This window comes from Gobio gobio (genome assembly GCF_949357685.1).
Source record: "Gobio gobio genome assembly, chromosome: 18".
In the NCBI taxonomy this organism is placed as follows: Eukaryota; Metazoa; Chordata; class Actinopteri; order Cypriniformes; family Gobionidae; genus Gobio; species Gobio gobio.
The window spans coordinates 17,656,733-17,671,232 of record NC_137111.1 but is presented as its reverse complement, the minus strand read 5'-3'; the positions used below and the strand labels follow the sequence as shown (position 1 = coordinate 17,671,232).

Sequence of the window (14,500 nt, the reverse complement as noted above, 5' to 3'; positions counted from 1 at the left end):
AATGGCACACTTGGTAGCCTCCTTATAGGCCTGGTTTTACAAACAGGGCTTAGATTAAGCCAGGATTAGGCCTTAGTTTAATTAGGACATTTAAGTAGCTTTTATAAACATGCCTTAAAAAAAAACATTACAGGTGTGCATCTTGAGATAAAACAATGGCACTGACATGTTTTAAGATATCTCAGTGCAAGTTGCGTTCAGTTAAAACAGCTCAAACATGCATTTTAGTCTGGGTATAAGCCCTTTATGTGAAACTGGCTTATACATATGATTTAAACTGAAATTATACTTCCCTTGTCCACTTGTCCCGCATGGCGTAAATTTTCTCGTTTCATCAAGCTTTATACGTGATTGATAGCGAGTGCGGATGGACACATTCGGTAGCCTGGTCCTACCAGACTCTCGTACAGTTAATTTGTACAGAGAGTCTGACCACTCTCCATTGATCAGCGTTAACTTCCTTGAAGGCGGGTACTCTGTTGAAGTTTAAAACTATTGGATCTGCCCAGAGCCACTCTGGATCTGCCATAACCAATCGCTAACGTTTGGTCATGACATATGCCATCTCAAACTAGCGCACGACATCAACGTCATCGTTCCCAGCCAATCCCTCTGTTCGATGATTGGACCGGTTAAAAATTGACCGGAGAAAACCAGAGAATTTACCGCAATCCCAGACGGAGTACTGAAGGAAAATGAAAATTGAGCGGAAGTACGTAGGAGGGCGGAGCCAGGCTACACATTCGGTGCATGTACTCTACCTAGTGGACCTGTTTGTTTTGAGTACACAACCAAATGCATTGTTAAAAAAAAAAAAAAAAATTCTGGTTAATTCATCACACCGCAAATGGAAGGCTCCTTGCATTGTGGGATACTGAATCTTTTTTTTTTCATTTTTTTTTTTCATTCAATTTTGTGTATAAAAAAAGTTAGCTAGATAAAATATTAAGTAGAAATTATGTTTAATTCATCAAACTGGAAATGGAAGGTTGAGTCCACCGGATTGTGGGATACGGTCCATGGAGTTTCATATTATCAAATATAGTAGGCTTTAATCATAACCCATACACACAAATGTGAATATTGTGCACAGCATTCCTAGCACTGCAGAAATAGTAAAGAGTAGGATGCAAGTATAGGCTATGTTGCACTAGGTATTACATAAATTAAGCATACTATGCACAGTATACAGTATACACTCTTCAGAGGTAGTAAGAACAGTATGCTAGTATGCTATTCCAAACATATATATATATATGTGCTAACACTAGGAGGTGATCTTCAGCCTCTGTTCAATGTGATCTTGAACCTTCCTGCGTGACAAACACAAACCGGTCACGCGTGTGCACACACTCTCTCTCCTTATGCATGCTTACAACCTGCATCTACCCACACACACGCTAAAGCATCAACAGCTGAGCCAGAGCCAGAGGAGAGGAGGCAGCTCACAGTCAGAGCCCATTTGAGTCAAACACAGCTCACTGCAGAACATGTGCAGGGAGGAAATTAAGAGGACAGGTGGACCATCATATTTCACTATGCTTGACTATAATTATTCAGCAGATATTGCATGACCGGAAGACTGAAGATATGTTTAAAATACTTCAAGTTGTAAATCTCAATATACACCACATAAAAATGTGATAAATGTTGCAGTCATGACCTTCCATTTCCAGTGCGATGAACAGATGAGATCTTTATTTTGACTTGGCATTTAATCAGACTGCCTAAAGGTGTTTTTTTTTTAAGCATTTTCCCCACAAAACAGAATGGAAAATGCAAAATGGCCATATTTTAAATGATGAGGTTATGTGACAACAACATAGCTATTTTATCAAACATTTGCATAATGCCTACTGGTTCACATACTATATATAAAAAAAACACCAATCAGTAGTGGGTTGATGACCTTGTGTAGGGTCGTGTCCAGCGCTGTTAGTCCACTTAATACACTTTAAATGAAGGATGAACGCCTAACGTTATATAGTGTATATTGCAGTATTCAATAAGAAGTAAGCCAGAATTCTATTCTGAACACAGCCAAAGTTTTAAAACCACATCATAATCACATTTACATTTTCTTCAGGACGTCGACATACAAAGTTGACTGTGCACAATAAATGGGGATAGAATTTTAACATGCTAAATAAATACATAAATAAATCTAAAGTTCACTCTTAAGAATCTACCTTGACAGTGAAGTTCTTCAAGGTAATCATAGAATTATTTCAATTCAGAAAGAAAAACAAAAATTAAACATCTGTCCTTTCCTTGGCTCTGCGATTTGGGTCGATAAAGCCTAGTAAGTAATGACCTTCAGAGCTCTGAGGAGAGTGGATGGGTAAATAGTGTGTCTCCCTCTGCTGGTAAACTTACAACTGTGCAGTTAAGAGTCAATCATTTCACAGCTATCTGTATGTGCATGAGGTTACACAAACACATACAATGCATAAAAACAACATTATGCAAATAATCAAGAATCGAGTATGAAAAATAGCGAAAAATGCCGACACATGGCAGATAGATTAGAAAAGCTTTAACCAAACAAGCAGGCTGTAATCACTTAAAACTTTTTTTTTTTTTTTACTTGATTGCAGGTAAACAAGAAGTCAAATATAGAAGTTTAACCTTCGTGATCACAAACAGTTTCCGCAGACTACTCTGCAGTCAGAAAATAACAGCATTTTAAGAATGAATAGAGAGTTTAAAAACTAGGGCTAAATAAAAGCACTTGGAACTTTTTGGAACATCGCTTGTCCCTAAACCAGAAATAACTGTTGTAGGGTTATGAGTCCAGTTAATTGCTATTATTTCTGTATAGTAAAGATATCTTCACGTCACATCATAAGCATCAAGGAACATTTTAGAAATCTCAATTTTCAGAGACACTTTCCTCTTTTTCCCCAGGTAGCTGTAATAATATGGATGAACAAATATTAATATCTGACAGAGCGATCACCTTTTGATGGACAGATGAAAGATTGTTTGGAAAAATACTAATAGATTCATCGGAAAAAGTCTCTTCTATATATACTGACCAGTAAAGCACGCACACACACACATATATATATATATATATATATATATATATATATATATATATATATATATATATATATATATATATATATATATATATATATATATATATATATATATATATATATAGTATAAGTATATAGTATATACGTATAGTACAAGTTCATAAAATACTTTCACTTCAAACCCACTAAATCCCAGCCTCAGCCCATTCAGAAGCACCGGTACTTAGGTAGAAACCTAACAAGCCTGAGAAAAACGCTTATTTTAAAGAAAAATGTCGCACGCACAGGCACACACACACACACACACACACACACACACACACACACACACACACACACACACACACACACACACACACACACACACACACACACACACACACACACACACACACACACACACACACAGTATTGACATTCTATTGTGTGAACATTAACATGGAAGTGAATAGCTAATTTATTGAGAAACATGTTTGGATTATGTTCACAATTTTATTCATAATAATAATAATAAATCAAAGCTTCAAACTATCTGACCAGTATAAAAAACAACACTAAAAAAAATGAAGAAAAAAACAAAAATTAATTAATTAGATTTTTTTGATGAAAAGAAGAATGAAAAAATAACAGTTGAAGTTATCAAAATACAAATACTGTATATATTATACTTAGGTATACATTTATAGATCTATGTAAATCATCTTTTCAAAATATTAGGGCCATTACAACCATATATATTCTCAATGTAAAAAATACATCCATTAAAAAACCTGTGAGGAATAATTGAATGTACAGCAGCCATCACTTGTCATACTGATTTTTAGGGAATTTTCGCACAACCATTGCGTGACTCATTTATAAAAAATACTCTTCAATCAAAGCTGTAATTGACACGCGTTCTAAGCTGTTTAAATCGGCTACATTTTCTTTGTATTGTCTGTTTGTAAAAGCATTTCTGATAATATCTAATAATTTCAGTTATACATTTTATACATTTTGGAAACTGTTGACTTGAGGCAAAGGGATTTGTACAGAATAGCCCTGTCTTCCACAACAATTGATCTGAAACTACAATAAGAAGTGAAATATAGTCAACTGCATGAAAAAAAAAAACAATCCTATTAGAGAATCACATTTCTTAGTCGGTGTCTGGTGTATGTACAACAGAATAGAGATTAGCTCTTTCAAGAACCCAAATAAAACATAGAAAAAACTAGAAAGGAAACAGTACCACCAGCATTAGCAAAACTAAAAATCAGAGTTTTGTCATTGGTATGTGTAAGTTGTTCCAGGGACCCATCCAGAGCTCCTCTTCATCAGACAGTGTTTGCTCACAAGGAGATTCTACCGACTCCTTAATCTCCCTATTGTCCACTGAGGACTCCTGCTCACAGTGCCCCCTATCCTGTTCCAAAAGGACTTTATTGATGTTGAATTTGGGCCCTATGCTGTTAAGGCCCATTACACTACACTCTTTGGAGTTGAGGTTGTGATCAGTAACATAGGAATGGGCAGTGGTAGTGCCATTAATAGGCCCATTGTCTTCTGTTCCGTTTAAAGGTAAATGCTCTTCGTGTGTGACACCTAGCTTATCTAGTTTTTTAAATTGTATGCCTAATCGTGTTGGTGAGCCCAGTTTTAAGTTGTTGGGGTAAGGGGGCCTCCGTGTTCGGATGATGGTACCATTTTGGGCAAGGTATACTGATCCGTTGATGTTACTGTGGCTGCTGACGTTGGGTATGCGATTGCGTTGGACATCCGGTCCACTGTCCTCTCCTGTTGAAGTTGTGTCGTGCTCTCTGTCCAACACCAGTTTGACCCTCTTTTTTTTGCCAGCCTGGAGATCAGAGAGAAGAATTACAAACACAAATCAAAGATAAACCGTCTAGATGAGAATGGTAGAGACTAAAGCCACGTTTCCACCGAAATTACCCGGAACAATTTGTCCCAGGATTTGTCTCAATTTGTCACGGTCTAAAGTACCGTGAAGATCAGTCCGGTGAAGTAGGACTGCGCGCGACTTTCCAGCGGCCACTGGATTTCGTCCGCCGCAAATAAACATAATAAAGCCTGAATCTTGTTGATGGTCCATCAGTCGTATTTTTAAACTCAATTGTTGTTCAAATAGCAAACGACTCTCACTGCACGCACCGCAACAGACTTTTAGGTTGAAATAAAATGCTGCATGAACTCAACCAATGTTCAGTGCCCATGTCCCACCCCCGAAAGTTCCTGAACTTTGAAATGAATTCCGAGAATTTTTACCCGGAACTTTATTTAGACCCCGGGTTCCTGCGGTCGAAACACACCTTGTACCACCTCAAAGTCCCCAGTTACTGGGAAATTTCCCATGGTGGAAACGCGGCTTAAATGTGTAAAATTGCAATCATAACCAAAACTGAAACGTATGTTCACCCCTAATAGAGAAGCAAACTGACATCCCCACATACGGTGTCAATATCATATCAAAGCACTCGTAGGGACAAAGTTTTTTGGAAAAGGAAGCATGAGAGGATTAAAAGTACAAATACATGTTATGAAGACACAGTTTAGGGGAGATGGTAATGTAAGTTCACTCAAGAGTAGGAATTTCAGAAGCACACCAAACGGCATGCCATTTTTAGCACTTCCATGCAGTTGGAATGGTTCCAAAACACACCAGAATAAGAGAAAAGGCTGTGGGAAAAGTTGGAATCTCTTCACTCCATGACAGAAGTCAGTTAAGTCTTACTTGGCCCCTTTTTAGAAAGCTGTGGAATCTCCTGTTTCGGAATCTGCATCTGTTACTTCCGTGGTTCCTTCGGTTCCTGATGGCTGTGAGCGACTTATAGAGCCACTCTCAGATGCTGAGCCACTGCCAGAGGTTATGGCATCCTCATCCACCTCTGTGATGGGTGAGAGGCCTCCAAATGTTTCATCTGAACTCTCTATCACGCTGTTCTCTGTGGCGTACGGTGTGCCTCCACTTCCTGATGCTGAGATCACGCTTGACCTCCGTGACATTGATCCATCACTCATCTCACTGGCAGACTCTCTGCTCTCTGCTGTTTCATCATCCTCCTGTTCTTCTTCAGAAGCCTCTTCCTCCTCACTCTCCTCATCAATGGTGTCCTGGGATGATCGGGTAATTATGCTCTTGCGAGAGCGTCGGCTTCCTGCTGCTGATCTGGAGCTCGTAGAGCTTCTCTCACTGCCGGACACAGAAACAGCATCAGATCCAGTGTCATCCGATGGAGCTGATCCACTCATTTCTGTCTCGGATGCCTCTTCAGAACCACTCGCTGACCCTATCTCACCACTGCTCTCCTCACCAGACACTGATGCTCTTGAAGACCCCTTAGAGCTGCCACCTGATCCACTGCCACTCGGAGTACCACTTGCACTACCGGAAACACTTCCACTTCTGCTGCTCCGCGTTCCTGCACTCGAACGCTCCGAGGAATCCTCAGTACGGGATGATTTCATTGATGAGCGAGTAGAAGACGGCTCTGATCCTGATCCTGATCCTGATCCTGATCCTGATCCTGATCCTGATCCTGATCCCGATCCTGATCCCGATCCCGATCCTGATCCTGATCCCGATCCCGATCCTGATACTGATCCCGATCCTGACTCTTCTGTTCCTTTAGACTCTTCTTCAGATTCTTCCTCAGACTCCTTTTCTGTGGCAGAACTCTTCTCAGCACTGGACTCTTCTTCGGTTCCTGATTTTTCAGTCCCAGATCCAGACTCCTTTTCTGTTCCTGAGGTCTTTCCAGACCCTGACTCTTCCTCTGAGCCGGATTCCTCCTCTGAACCCGACCCTTTCTCGGTTTCAGATCCTTTTTCAGATGCTGACTCTGCCTCGGAATCCTTTTCGGTTCCCGACCTCTCAGTCCCAGATTTGGATTTACTCTCCGCATCAGATTCATCTGGTTCTTCTGGCTCTGATTCAGAATCAACCGTGCTCTCATTGGCATCATCTCGGTCCAGATCCACTTTCAGATAATCCTTGTCATCAGTGGAGCCTGCTACACTGCTCCTATCAGACGATTCCTCCTCCTCTGTGCCTTTCTTTCGGCTCTCTGCCTCTGATCCACTCCCGCTGGCCTCTGGCTCACTGACACTGATGGACACTTTAGATTTCTTCTCATCTCTCTCTGATTCGGCTGCAGAGTCGTCTTTCTCACTCACAGAGCTTCGACCGATGCTGCTCTGTGATTTCCTTCTCATTCGCAGCTTGTTTGCCAGATTAATGCGTTTCAAGACTTTCCCAAGACGACTCCTGGCAGTGGACGGGCCATCAACGGAAGAGGGACCCAGCCCACCTGTCAAGTTCTCTTGACTATCAATACGACGTGCAGATGTCAGCTTGGCATAATCTTTGTCTTTCTTCCCTTTCCCAAACATCATTGGGAAGATCTTGGCCTTCTTCCATGGGGAGGTACGTTCAGTTTTCTTCCCAGCAACAAGAAACTTGTTGAGATTCATGACTGATTTCAGCTTTGCAGCTTTGGATTCTTCAGATTCAGCATCTGCTTGCTCCTCAGCAGGATCCTCCAGCTCTGCCTGTTCAATCTCATCCTCTGGTGGGAAATCCTGGAATCCCACACGCTTCCCACGCCCGCGACCTCTCCCTCGCCCACCTCGCCCTCTTCCCCGACCCTGTTGTGACATCAATTCCTTTAAAACAATCTCATTAATCACAGGTTAAGTTATAGATTATCACAAGTTATAGAAATAATATGAAATGAAAATGATTTTCTTTTGGTGATGACAAAATAACTGCACCATATCCTTTCAGCTGCCTGTGAATGAATGTGTAAGATTACCTCTGGTCCACCATAGTAATACCCTTCATCTTCCACGATGGCCTCTCCATACTCATCATACATGGGTGTGATCAGCCTCCTGCGGCTGCCGTAGGGTGGATAGGGATCATATCTGGATGTAGGAATGGAAATATTACAACATGTGAACTTAGGGTTGTGGTGTGCAGAACATTATTAAAGGTGTTGTATGTGACTTTTAATTGAGCTAATTTCCACTAGATGGAATTAACCCATCTCTTTAACCACATGCAAAATCTCCTAAACCCTACTCTCCAAAGACATCTCAACCAACATGATGTCAGCAAACCTAAACATGTTTCCTAGCTAAGTGATCCTAAGTGTTAAAAATTACGTATAACCTTCAATGCTTTTTAAACATCTTTAAAAACAAGGTTTTGTCAAGCCAACATTCAAAGATTTGTCTTGATAAACACTGCTTTTCTATAAATAAAAAAACGAAGCTATTTAAGTTTAATTGAATTTTAGTTAATTTTAATATTACTACCTTACATTCGAAAATTAAATAGCAATTCTGCATCCTGTTTGTTACCTCAATTCAAATTATATTCAAATTCAGAAATGTGTCTGATATTTAAAAAAGCATTCTATTCAATTATAAAATAGAAAAAAAAAATGGATGTCACAGAGACAGGTCTATTTTTTAAGATACCCATTTTAGTGGAATATTTTAAGTAATAATTAAACAAAAAAAAAACTGCATTTCAAAGCTAATCTAAAGAGTACTTTGGGGGTCAGATCTCCAACAGGTTTGAAAATAGGAGGGCTTATTCAAGGCAGGAAAAGGCAAAACAGATGCCTCATTACACTTGCAATCAACATCAGCCCATGTGCGGCTCCACCCACGCAGGACAAACAGCCTCTGTGATCAAGGGATTGAAGGCTGAACCCCCATTAAAGACTCCTAAGCTAAATAGCCCTAGATCTTCAGCAGGCCAGGCCTTTCTGTGAGCAGGTGCCGTTTAGCCTGACAGAAGTGCAACATTTATCTTTCCCACCCTTGATGTCTGTGGAATCAAAGCCATCCTTCTTTTCGAAGGCCTTGACTGTGGACAAAGAAAACCTTGACATCCAGGTACAATTGGATTCAATTTTGAGAGATTTCAAGATAAAATAAATCTCTTTCAGCATTGCAGATTTTATCAAATTGCTTTTACAAATATTACTGACAAATCCATTACTGGGAAATACATTAAATGTCATCCCTCTAGGACAGGGGTTTTGCAAACTGTGGGTCGCAAAGTGGGAAAGGGTCGGTCGCACAAAGTCACTTAACTGCATGCAGCTAAATTTACATTTCACTGAATGACAACACACACACACAGAGAGAAAGAGAGACAGAGAGTTTAGACTAGGGCTGCAATTATATACCAGCATTGAATAGAAATTGCAATATTGCCTAGTGCGATTTTCGAATCGCAAAGGGCTGCAATTTAATGACATATATATATATGCATTGCTTGTTTTATAGCGAAGAATGCGCATGCCACTTGTAAAAACAATTTGTGTGCATTACTTTGGCGAATTTAAATGTCACGATGCTGTTTCAGGTCTGTTTATTCATCTCTGTTCGACTCAACGCTGTTGTCTTTCAGAGATATGGTCGTAAGAGTGCATTCTTTGCATTCCCTCACATGCATTTGACTACCTACCAACACATAAGGAAAATATCTGTCTGTAATAAGCATTTCACATGCACTCACAGAACGAGCATGAGAGCGTTTTCTGCGCTGAACACCGCAAAGTCACAGTTCATATCTGGCCCGGTGCAAGCGTCTTTCAAGTTTTTATGAATCTACTCTAAGGCTTCAAATGTGAATCAGCACATATTCAATCACGTTGTCTTCAAATTATTTCTGATCATGGGGAACGTGATGACGCAATGCATTATTTATGTAAACCCCCCACCACCAAGTACTTCACATAAAAATATATTAGATTATACTTGTCTAGGTGGGTCCTAGAATGGAAAAGTTTGGGAACCCCTGTTCTAGGAGATATAGTCCCTGATATGTAAACTTACCTAATGCTAAGATTAATAGCTTATGCTCAGAGCACTACAGAGGCCTTAAGACCATCTGCTGCTTCTCTTGCTAGAAAACTCTAATGACTCTACCGAACGCAATAGAGGATGCCATTACACTTTGAACACTCTGAACTCAGGTCTAAAAGTCTTACTAGAGAACATGCGCCTCACGTCTTAATGAATCCACTGAGCTTAGCTAAAGACGGCTGTGTGGAGGTGAGGGTAAATTAATCTAATTAAAGCTTCCAGCATCTCCTCAGAAGGGCTGACGTTGAACCATGCAGTTCAACATTTGAACATATGCAACAGCATCTGTTCTGAATGGTACAGTATGTGTCAATGTGAGAGTGTGTACACCTCTCTCCTTTTGTTTGCAGACACAAGATGTTCAATTAATGTATTGTACCCACGACAGGCATCTTAGTCTTTTAGCCTTTTAGGAGAGTCTTGTCTATTTCTGGTTGGATCTTTTTGGGCTCAGGTGTTTTGTTATCATCAAAATGATTGCGAAAATTGGAATGGAGAAAGAAGAGAAATACTGAGTGCTCAGTGCTCAAAGATGATGGAAAAAGGTCACATGAGACAGACAGAGAGAAAGGGAGTTATAAGGGGCAGAAATGACATACTTCATCTTCGAGAGAGGAAGTAAACACATCTGAAATACACAAATCTAGTCTGTAACAAATACACACTAGCCACTATGAAACTCACCCTTGATCGTAACTATAGTAGTCTTGAGAATAGTAATCCTGCCCAGGGTCGATACCTGATTCCATGGAGAGAGCCTAAAATACAAACATAAAGACAGATGTCAGACTTCATCTTCACACAGGCTACATGCATTAGTCTGGGTTTGGTGCACAGTTTACTATCTAGTCAATAACATTTCTGGGGCACAGTGTTTGTTCTCTCATTGCTACAGCTTAATTTAACCAAATGAAGTAAATGAACATCTAGCTAAACTATCGTTACACAGTTGGAGGTAGGTAATATTCTTTGTATGCTTTTGAAATCATTTTTAGCATCATTACTTCAGTGTCACATGATCCTTAACATTATTATTAAATTTTTTTGCCATTATGATGTTGAAAACAGTTATTCTGCTTAATATTTTTGTGATTGTTTTTTTACCAGGATGAATATAAAGTTTAAAGAACAGTATTTATTTGAAAAATAATTAATTTTCAAACAATATAATTTTTTTTGCGTAACTTTCAATTTAATGCATCATTGCCAAATAAAATTTAGCCTATTTCTTTCTTTTTCTTTTTTTAATGGTAGTGGTAGTGTAAAAGTGTAAGCATTTAAAGAAGAAAGAATTTTGTATCTTAAAGGGATAGTTCACCCAAAATGAAAATCCTGTAAATTTACTCTTATGAATATTAGATTTTGGCCTGACTCTCACACAAAGGAATGACCATGAGTGTGAATAAACGATGACAGCATTTTCATTTTGGGTGAATTGTGAACTGTCCCTTTAAAGATTATTATTTAGCAGTTGAGGAATAAATTTGCTTGATGTATACCCAACTGACCTCTAAAATTAACATACATAAACTAATGATATTTAATAAGAGATATCAAAATATCTGCAGTAAATATAAGAAAATCTGACAAGGTAACACTTTATTTCAATGGTTCCCTTTAGACCAATGGTCCCCTGTTTTACCTAACTCTAATTAGAGTATTAGCTGAGTATTAGTATATTGTTAAGGTCCTTGCACACTTGAGTCAGAATTTTGCAGAAGAGTCAACGACCTCACGTTGTGTCAATTATGTTTACACACTGTCTCCGAAACTTTCGTACGTCATGAAAAAATTCGGATTGGGTTAAATTTTCTGCATTTTTTTGCATCTGTAGCAAGCATGTGTTTTGACAATTCAGAGCCACCATACAAGTAATCCACTTCATCTTGCAGCACAAAGCACTGTATGACAAACAACGTGTGCATTGTAGGTATACTGATTTCAAAACAAAGGGTGTACGAAATATTATACAGTATTGTGCTCAAGTTAACTATTTCCTCTTTCAAAACAAAATCATCAACAAAGACTCCATTTTGTATTGTTTTGTGAATTTTTTTTGCAACATTAATACGCATCGTACTCAGTGTGCGTGATGACAGAAATTTTGCACTCAGTGTGCAAGGACCTTTAGGTTAGGGTTAGTGTACTTCTAAAGTTACTTATATAGTCAGTAGAATGTTGGGGGAGCATCAAAATAAAGTGTTCGCAGCAGATATTAAGCAGACAGTCTAGTAATACTCAAATGAGAGTTAGTTGACATGTAGTTGCAAAGTTACTTATAGTCAGAATGTCTAAAGGGGACTATCAAAATAAAGACACAAGAAGGAAAACTAAGGAAAGGCATGCAGAAAAACAGAGATGCTACCTCAGGCCGGAGCAGAGAGGGTCTCAACAGCTGCTGCTGCTGCTGGCACAGACACAGAGAGAGCGAGGGGAGAAAAAAAGATTTGACACTAAGAGAGAATACATGAGAGGCAGCACAGAATAAAAGACAAAGAGAATAGCAAGAGAAGATGTTGCTGCATACATTTAAAATGAATGATCAGACCGAGAACATGACAGCAAAAAGATGCAGGAAAGAGGCGGAGGGGGAGGGGGGAAAAAAACGAGCTCCTGGTGAGAAAGATAATGACGGAGATGCAGATGAGGGAAAATGTTCCATCTTAAGAAGAAGACCAAACTTTAAGAGCTAAAGTGCTTGAAAGGTCAGAAAAGGTTGTGTTTGACAGCATGCATAGCCAGTCTATATGCATTAACTTGGCAACTCCGACACTGACGTGACGTGTTCTTGCTGCAAAATGTGTGTGCAGGCAGAACTAAGATTAGACAAGACTCTTCAATTTACACTTCTTAGTGGGGTGTAAATGTAAGTTTAATGGCAACATTTCTATCGCTCCCTTCATCTCATTGAGATTCAAGTGAAAGTCTCTCTCAATGCACCTGAAGTGACAAGGGAACAAGGCACTCTTACCTTCGACTTATTAAAGAAAAGCCCCATAAATTAAATCAACTATAAGTAGAACTGGATTTTTACATGGTCTGTGGAAAATATAAGAGGTGCTATGCAAGTCACCATGTTGTTGCCATATTTATATTCATCCAGGAAACATTTAATACTAGCAGTTTGTTCAAATTCTTAACTCTAAATACGAGTGTTATTAAAAGTGAAAAAAAAAATGACTTGCCTCTCTGCCAGTGCCACGCCTGCAAAGGAAAAACAGAGGTGTTAGAACGAATGACATGTGGTTTGAAATGTGACATCTGTTGACTAGCTAAGTGATTTCAGACTTGTTTTTGTGAAGTCTGCCCCACTTTTATCATACAGAAAGCATTTTTAACACTCTCTTATCATTGGACCAGAATGAAAACACCATGTTTAAATGGGAAAGCACTCGAAAGATAAAAATGCACTCAGGGAAATGGCGCGGATGGTCCTGACACAAGCAGTTTTACCTACAGTGAAGACTTCACAAACACGTTAATCAGATTTTTTGAAATCCGTCGTTTTTTTTTTTGATGAATAGTAAACCAACACATGCCCCCACACACACACACACACACTCTCTCACACACAACCTATGCAGTAGCTATAAATTGTCCTACACAAAAAACAACATTTCCAGGAAAGTTACATTTGAGGGCTCTCTCAAGGGCCAAAGAGGGAAACCCACTAAGTGATTAAAACACTGTGACAAATGAGCAGCATGTTGTGTGTGTGTGTGTGTGTGTGTTTGCTTTGGAATAAAACTGTTCAAAGTGAATTAATGTACATCTGAAAACTATTCAATGGGTGAAACTTACAAAAACTAAACTAAACCAAATAATAAATCATTTTCACAAAGATTTCATGGACCCCAGAATATTCTGTTGTATTTGAACTTACAGAACCTCTGCACCCCCTACCAGTAAAAAACACGGAAAACCATAAAATTCTGTCAATGGCGAGGAAATGTTAACAGGTTTTATGAAATTCATCCCATGAATAAAGAGCCCAGAGTGGTGTCAGAGGGTGTGCATTAGCTAAATAAATTATGAAATATCCCTGTCAAACAAACACATCTCTCTCACACATAATGAATGAGAGTGACTGATGAGTGATGTGGGATGTGTGCGTGCGTGTGTGTGTGTGTGTGTGTGTGTGTGTGTGTGTGTGTGTGTGTGTGTGTGAGGAAAGTGATGTCTCTCTCAATGTCCCTCAGGAAGAAAAAGGCTGTTTCTCAATTCTAAGATTGCAAAGAACAATCTTGTGTTCTTATGCCAGGCTACCTTCAAACAACCATCTAGGTTCTTTAAAGAATGCAGAATGCAATAACCGAGATGTGCTGTGATCTGTAAAATACTTATATATACACTAAAATAAAAATACTTTTATATAATAACAATATCATTATATGATTAACTATTAAAAATGGAAATTCTCTAATGCAAAAAAACTAAGTAAGATCCGTTTTTGGAATACTCTCATTTTTTATTAGAGCAAGAGAGATTCATTTTATTTTGTGTGGTGGAGCACGTAATATGAAAGGAGGAAGTGAGACATGAACACAGGAGAGAAAAGAGAAAATTAGGGTTAG

The 14,500-nt window shown here is 39.0% G+C and overlaps 1 protein-coding gene across 1 annotated transcript in view; it reads right to left on the bottom strand.

The window, feature by feature from the left end:
• Positions 1-5,786: 5,786 nt before the first annotated feature.
• pcdh15a (protocadherin-related 15a) overlaps positions 5,787-14,500 on the bottom strand; it is a gene marked incomplete at both ends in the record, with an annotated part of 306,543 nt that continues 297,829 nt past the window's right edge. Inside the window, 4 exons of the mRNA XM_079842239.1 lie at positions 5,787-7,688; positions 7,856-7,967; positions 10,611-10,684; positions 12,292-12,333. Of these exons, the coding sequence (XP_079698365.1) occupies positions 5,787-7,688; positions 7,856-7,967; positions 10,611-10,684; positions 12,292-12,333 (2,130 nt within the window). The remainder of the gene's footprint in view (positions 7,689-7,855; positions 7,968-10,610; positions 10,685-12,291; positions 12,334-14,500) is intronic.